General features: G+C 36.1%; 1 protein-coding gene across 1 annotated transcript; it reads right to left on the bottom strand.

Annotated features, from left to right (window-relative positions):
• Positions 1-731: 731 nt before the first annotated feature.
• On the bottom strand, positions 732-6,698 carry LOC110885700 (reticulon-4-interacting protein 1, mitochondrial). The gene is made up of 7 exons (XM_022133403.2): positions 6,234-6,698; positions 3,916-4,143; positions 3,571-3,644; positions 2,184-2,343; positions 1,858-1,977; positions 1,659-1,767; positions 732-1,083 (listed from the first exon to the last, which is right to left on the bottom strand). Exons 1-7 carry the CDS (start codon positions 6,483-6,485, stop codon positions 902-904), a joined length of 1,125 nt encoding a protein of 374 aa, XP_021989095.1. The 5' UTR covers positions 6,486-6,698; the 3' UTR covers positions 732-901.
• Positions 6,699-8,499: the final 1,801 nt, after the last annotated feature.

Here is an 8,499-nt window from a genome sequence, read left to right on the forward strand (position 1 = left end):
GGACTAAAGGTGAAATTTCACCAAACCATAGGGACTATCCGGGCATTTTACTCTAACTAAAACCTAAGTAACAAATCTATCAATAGATTTATAACCCTAAAAATATTAACTTGTAATGCGGAGTGCGTATTCTCGACTTCTTGTTTTGAATTTTAGCCTTATGATACTTTATTTGAAACTTTTTAATGTGATACGTGTTTTATGGCTGTTTTAAAATTTATGTTTCACTTTGATAGTTTTATACATGTTTTTAAGGAATCTGAATTAAAACGAATTTATTCGAATTCGATTCGAATTCGAATTTTTAATCGAATACGAATTGGGTTTTTTATTCGAATACGAATTCGAATCGAATTCGGTAAGTTTTAATCGAATTCGAATCGAATACGAATTCAAGGGAAAATAAAAATTATTCGAATAATTCGATTCGAATAAATTCGAAAATTCGATATTCGATTCGATGAACACCCCTAGACGGGGATCCAAAACATCATAGGTTTTTAGAATCAAAAGAAAGATTTTTGTCCATGGTTGATTTGCAATATTTGGACCTACTAATCATGCGAGTGATGTTATCAAACAATGAGAGCATGGTCATGGAGTCGCTATTTCATGGCTATAGACGTAATTATTTCCCTGGCGTGGGTATACAGGTATAGAAGATCTAGGTAAATGGCTACTTTGATGATTTTCTCATATACTACCACCACCTAAATATCTCCATGGAGTGATGCATTTAAATATCTATGTACAACTCCGTACAAGTACAAACCCTATGTTTCTTACAACAAAAGGCTTATATTATTGCATAAATTGGAGAGAGAGAGAAACCCGAAAGAAAGCGGTCCCATTTTTTGCATCTGATTACTTAAATAACAAATCCATCAAAAACGTAAGTATATCAATCTAATTCAAGAACAACTTTACCGGGAATTGTCCTTTTATCTTTGGCATCATGTGCCTCACGAACTTGTGTTATCGGGAATGTTTTTTGAACAGGTACTTTCAGCCTTCCAGCTGCAGTCAGCCTGTGAATCTCTTCTAAACCTTCTGCATCCGTCCTCATGTATGTCCAATAATATTCTGCGAAAGTAAATAAAAAACAGCAGGCATCAGATCAGTAAAATAACTCGAGGATCGGATACTTTGGAGGACAATGTGGCATTGTGTTTAGAGCTGCAAACGAACCAAACGTTCTGCAAACACATCATGAACCGTTCAGCGGGAAGTTCGCATGCGTCCGTTCGTTTAATAAATAAACGAACACCAACGAAAAAATTTCATTCGTTTAGTTAAAATGAACAAACATGAACAGAAGTTGCGTTCTTTCATTTATGTTCGTGAACGTACAGTAACGTGTTCGTTTGCGTTCGATAGTTCATTAGGGTTTTTCTTTCATCAACGTTTGTTTGTGTTCTTTTGAGTTCCTATGTGTTCATTACCTAAAATTAATGCATGAGCACGAACACGAACAGAAAATCTTGTTCGGTAAGTGTTCCTGAACAATTCATGAACACATACTTCCTTAACGAACAAACACAAAGAGTGCCTTGTTTGTGTTTGTTCGGTTCATTTGCAGCCCTACTTGTGTTTTCTAAGTAATTATGTGATGTGAAAGAATCATAATTACTTGATTAGATAATCAACATGTCGTTTACCTATTCCATGAGATAATCTATATTGCAGCTGTTTCTTCAGTAAAATGGCGGTGGCAGTTGGAAGGCCGATGGCTAGGCCATACCTATCAGCTAACGATGCTGACTCACCCTAAATCAAGAAGTGAACACATAATGTCATATAATAATAATTCTAAAATCTAATACCAAGAAAATGGTTTAAAAAGCTGGTGTACGGTACCTGTAGTGTCATATAATGTCCACCTCTTTTTAATAAATTAATTCCCATGCGCTCCGTTTGTTGTATACCAATTGTGTCTAAGACAGCATTGTATTGCCCTTTCAAGGTTACTTCGAGATCCTGTAAACCGTAAACCAGTGAACATGAGCACACAGCCTAACGGCCACTCTACCGTCAACCAAACAAAAAGTAAAAGTAGGGGAGTGTTTGGATGTTTGTTTTGAATCTGATTATAAGATACTGAATAATCAAAACCAGCTAATCAGTTACCATAACCAGATAACCATAATCAAGATTGCTTTATCCAAATGCTAAAATGAAATCACCTCTGAAGTATAGTCGAGTGCCTGTTCAGCACCAGCTGCCAAAAGGCGGTCTATGCTTTCACTTTCACATGTAGCGGAAACCGCACAGCCAGCTGCAACCGCTAGCTGAACTGCAGAGTAACCTACAGCTCCTCCTCCACCCACCACTAGTACCCTCTGCCTGTGTACATTACAATTATAAACTTATAGCAAAAACTACATTATAAAATATGCTATAAACTAATTAAATTATTTATAATTTCATTTGAGATGTAGGAGCACCGAGTGAAAAGTCTTCATCACTCATCCTATTACATATAAACCACACATAGATTATTTCTGATTATTTGTAAGTCACACGTTTCATTGGCAAACTCACATGAGGAATTAATTCATCCATAGAAAATATTTTTGCTTCTTTCAATATCCAGAAATTAAGTTAAATAATGAAATGGCAAACAAACATGCTGCATGAGATATTTCTGCAATGACACTAAGGGGGCATTTGGTTCGGCCGAATTCAATGGAATTTAAGGGAATTGGAATCTTCCAACTCCTAAGATGTTTGGTTCACAAAATTTGTTGGAATTGGAATCTCAATTCCAAGCTTCATGCGTTTGGTAGACAATGGAACTAGAATTGGAATTGGGCATGAATTCCTTCAAATTCCTTTAACTAAAGGAATTCAAAATCCTTTAACTAAAAAAAAATTAAAAGTCCTTTACCTAAAGGAATTCAAAATCCTTCCTATATGTGAAGGAATTCAAGTAAATTCATTGGAATCTCCAAACGTTTCAACCCATACCGTTTTTTATTTAACGGCAAAGAATCTCATGTGTAAACCCACCCTGCTCGGGGCTATGTCCAAGGTCAACTCCTCGACCGCCGTGAGACCATACCCCCCATGATGCGCGGGAACCGGATGGAATCGTAAACCCTCGCCACCCGTTAGGTTCGAACCCGGGATTAAAGCCCAAATTCGTCCTTTCACCCAAATGTCCGTCAAAAATGGCCCAAGCGGGAATTGAACCTGTGTCTCCACTAGGGAGAGCAAGCCTCTTTACCATTGGACCAAATTCTCAGGACAACCCATACCGTTTTGACACACGCTGTTTGGATCCAAACCGGAGGGCAGAGTGATAGATTTCAATTCATTTGACAATCAAACACATCTGAAATGGAATTGAGATTCCAGTTCCAACAATTTCCAATTCCTATTGGAATGTTTAAATTCCAAATTCAATTCCTTCAAATTCCAATTCCTATGCAAATTTCAATTCCAAAACATTCCGCGAACCAAAAATCTCTTGCAGCAACATGATTTATATAAGAATTGTGTATTTTTTATTTATTCATGTGAAATGTTTCTACAGATTTAAAGCTTGGTAAGTAAGTGCCATAAACATACCCCTTAGTTATCCTGGCAGTTGATTTAAGAGCACGCCATGCTGTCAGTGCAGCAAAGGGAATTGCACTTGCTTCCTGCAGTGTCACAAAAGTAACATACGGTTTATAGTATTTATACACCATAGCCATTACCCTGAAAAATATAATACTAATCAAACAGGTGGTTAACGACTTCTATGTTTTAAAACAAGCACGAAAGTGCATTCAACATAGTACAATTTGCGACATTGATTCCGTTCTATCAACCTTGGTAAGCAATTTATAAATTCACTGTATATAGTTATATACACATGTATGTAAACATGTATACACACATATCATGATGTCCAAAAATCACAGTACATACCACATGTGAGAGTGTTGCTGGTTTTTGCGTAAGCTGGTCTTCTGAGAGTATGGCATAATCAGTGTAAGTACCTCTCACAGCCGTTGGATGCAGTGCCCCAAAAACTTCTTGCCCAACCTTAAGAGTCTTAACAGAGTGTCCAACTGCGGCAATTTCACCACTAACATCACGCCCCAAAATTAAAGGAAGAAGTGACTCAAATAGAGAACGACCGTAGCCTGCTCGCATCTGAAAAATAAAATGCAACATGTATAGCTTGAAATATGCCACTGCTGAGTCATATGAGAAACCTCTAAACATATTATTGATTTTGAAGATATACGTGACAACTAGATGTGGCAAAATGGGCAGGTTGGGTTGGGTTGGGTTGGTTGTCGGGTCGGGATGGGTTTGGGTTAAGATGGGTTTATTAACTAACAAAAGGGTCAGGCTGGGTTTAGGTTAGGATAGCTTTGAGTCATAATGGGTATGGGCCAGGATGGGCTAGTTAAAAAAGATGGAGCAACAAAAACTGTGATTAAGAAGAGCAGCAGCCAAAAATCAAGCAAAACTCAAAATTTCTTGATCAAATTGTTCCGGTAGAACCCAAAAAATCAAAACTTCTAGATCAAATCATTCCGCTAGAACCAAAAAAAAATGAAATTTATCGATCTAATCGTTACGGTAGAACCCAAAAATCAAAATTTCTAGATCAAATCATTCTGGCTGAACCAAAAAATTAAAATTTCTTGAATTGTTCCTAAAGAACCCATAAATCAAAATTTCTAAATCAAATCATTCCGGCAGAACCCATAACTTAATATTTCTAGATCGAATCGTTCCGGTAGAACCAATAGATCAAAATTTCTAGATCAAATCATTCTGGTAGAACCCAAAAATCAAAAACCAAAATCTGTCCATAATAACGTTCCATTAGAATCACAAAAATTAAAAAACCAAAACTAGCACCTGATCCTAAATCCAAATTGAGCATTAACTGTCAAATATTGATGGCTTCTTCATGTATATTCCTCAAATTCATCAACAGGTCGATGCCTTTGAGAGCAGCTTTAGACAATCTATAAACTATACTAGATAACAGATAATAATCCAACATATATTTCCGTCTAGCTTTTAGATTTAACAGTTAGTCAATCACCGCAACAGATGCCTCCCGTTTGCCACTGTCGTATGCATATTCGACCTCTAAATCACCACAGTACTAATAATTTAGAGGAAACGAAGGACGACATCAACAACGGTTGGCTCGTTGAATTTGTTGGAGACTGACAAAGCGATAGGAAGAAGAGAATGACGGAAATTAAATCGGCATATGGGAGATGAAGCCACATCGGTAGCGGTTGTGTTAGGTTACAGACAGAGAAAAAACCCTGCTCTCTTTCTTGGTCGCCCATCCTGACCCATTTAGTTTTTGCCTTACATTTTAACCTGCCCATCCTAACCCGCCTTGGAATTATAAGTTATAACTAACCCAAAACAATCCATATATTTTTACACATAGTCCATATAAACCCAAATGTATACAGTTAGGTAAGGATTGCCAGGCCTAGTGCCAACCAACCAACAAACGATATAGATACGAAGATGATACTTATGTGGGAATGCATATATAAGCTAAGCTAGATGTCTATTTATCTTCAAGACAAAACACTTTCACAGTCCGTTTTTGACCTACAGCACGTCAGCACTGTAACTGTGAAAAGTATGGCAGTGATCTCTCTAGTTCCTTAACGCACCAACTAATTAACGTGATTAACCAAAACTCTATGTAGTTTATATCAACAAATCGTTTGCTAATACGGTACATCAGTATAATAGGCTACAACGAAATAACAAATGCAAATACTCACCAGAACCTGAAGTCAACCACATAGCAGAATTAACCTTAACATATGGAAAAACGAAATCTAATTTACACCAATAACTAACCACATGCTCTCCATATAGTACAGTAGCAAAACATTCCATAATGTTATATAAACCTTCTACAAACATATGTTCACTCAAATTCTGTTTAGATGATTCAAATCCTGAGATGAAGGCATTAACCTAAACACGCAAAATGTACTAATTAAGCAGTTCTAATTTAAGCAGCCTTACTAAACCTAATAACAATTCTCTTAACAGAAGTCACTATTTTGTACAATCATTAACAGCAGGATACCTAATAACAATCCATATGTATATTCACAACCTTCTATAAATTATACACACAAACAAAAACATCTAAAAGCCAATTCTATCTCACCGAATTCAATATCCAATAAACAGATAACAAAACGAATCCAGAAACAACCGAATAATAAATCAAAACTCACTCTAGTGTCAAGCGGATTAACCGAAACAGCGCGAGCTCGAACGAGGACCTCATTCGGCTTGAGATCAGGAACACGAACATCATCACGCACTTCTAGAACATCAGCGGAACCGAAGCGCGGCAAAAGCACGGCTCTAGAGGTGGTGAAAACGGTTCTAATACCGAAACCTAACTTGTTTGAAGGAGAATGAAGGTGTTTGATGTTATCAGTTGTTGAGAATTGGAGTTGTTTAGATCGGAATAAGGAGCGCATCGTGTGATTGTTGTGGTGAATGATCGGAAAATTGAAGATATTAGTGGAGGAAAGTGGTGGAAGGAGACGGTGGGTGGCGGTGGACGTGGCGGTGTTTGTATCCGCAGAGGTCCATTGTAACTGCTTCTATTTCAGGTCTCTGTTTTATTAATTTTTTCAGAGTTATTTTCCAAATGTAATTTATGACGATTCTTTATGTAAAGGAACTACTATTTTTTCCGTTGGTGTAGAAACGGAATTTATAAAGGTCTGATAAAAACGTATTATGTTTGATATGGTTTATTTTCGAATAAAATTTACGTTAAAATATAAGATCAACGGAAAAAGTAAATACAAATAAGCACGAAAACTATTTATATTTGACCTAACTTATTTGCAAAAGAAATTTACTTTAACGTTAGCCAACTTGAATGTATATTAACTCGTACATAAAAATAAGAACGTAAGAAAATTCTGCTTTTTTTTTTAAGGTAAAGAATGGCGCAACGTGTTGCGAAGGCGTCGAAACGTAAAGTAAACCGAATTTATACCGTATAATGAAAATGTATAATAGTTGACCCGATTAATTTTAGAACAAAATTTGTCAAAACGTAGAAAAACTGAATACGTACATAAAATAAACAAAAAGGTATTATATCTAACCCTACTCATTTTCAAAAAAAAAAAAATTTACGTCGGAACGTAAATCAATCTGAATTTATACCGACACATACATAAAAATAAGCACTTAAAAATCGGTTATGAAAGAAGGTGAGGGGTTATAAATGTCAATGCTGAAAGTTGAAGAGTAAAAGTAAAAAAAGAAAAGCAAAAATACACCATAAGAGAAAAAAAAACAATCAAAGGAAGATTTAACTTATAATTGTAGTTATATATATTTTATGTTCGTTTTATTAAACAAGCAAGCATAAATAGATCACATTTGTTTAGTTACGTCTGTAAACATTCGTTATTGCTCGTTCAATTATATGTTAATGCAAATTATTTATTACTAATATTAATTACTTAAAATTTATTAAAAATATAAATCTTATCTTTTAAAACAGAGACGATTATAGAGATAGACGAAAACCATTTAAAATCAATTTGATTTTCTTATTACAATTGTAAAGATCGATTTTAGAAACAACCATTTCGGAGCACGAATGATAATATTTTTAAATATTCATTTAATCATTTGTATATCCATTTTTACTTTTATTTAGTATCTATCTGTCTTTGTGCCCATTCAGTTGTATTACTAAGACCATCCGTAGTGGAGCGTTATTTTTAAAAAAAATTGAAAAAAACGCCCCAAAACGCCCCCTCCCCCACTACAGTAGGCGTTATACAGCGTTTTTTTTTTAAACAGGGCTGGCGTTTTATTTAAAACGCTGAAGGTGCAAGACTAGTACTTTGACTGGCCAATCCCATGCTGATACGTGTGGTTTCTTTTTTTTAGTCTGACATGTTTGACTGGAAGTGGTGACATTTTTTGACAAGTGTAACTTTTTCTTTTATCCTTTTTAATATTGAAGGAGGTTATTGGAATAATGCCCCACTACACCACTTTATGCTATAATGCCTCATGCTGACTGTGATGACACGTGTCGGATAATGCCCCATGGTGGGGGCATTATATTTCTTCACCACTACACATGGTCTAACTAGTGGAATTCTTTCGCGCTACGCGACGGGAATCCAGTTGGCGTCGGTTCCGTTCGTTATGGTATTGGTACTTGCTATAGCAACTGAAAAAACAAAACCAAAAAAATTAAAAGTCGTGACATGTCTAAAAGGATATCGACACGTGTTTTACGTCGATCTGAAACAATGACAATGAATACCGGTACCAATATTTGTTCAGTCGGAATTCGTTTAGTTCGTCACGACACGGGTACGTCACCGGCACTCGCTATATGTCACACCCCAACCGATGGCGGAATCATCGGGGCGCGGCACTGAGCGAAACAGATTGTCCAGAAGTTTCCACAACAACTATTATATAAATTCAGTTTAAATGACACGTCCCATA

Source organism: Helianthus annuus, chromosome 10, assembly GCF_002127325.2.
Source record: "Helianthus annuus cultivar XRQ/B chromosome 10, HanXRQr2.0-SUNRISE, whole genome shotgun sequence".
Lineage (NCBI taxonomy): Eukaryota > Viridiplantae > Streptophyta > Magnoliopsida > Asterales > Asteraceae > Helianthus > Helianthus annuus.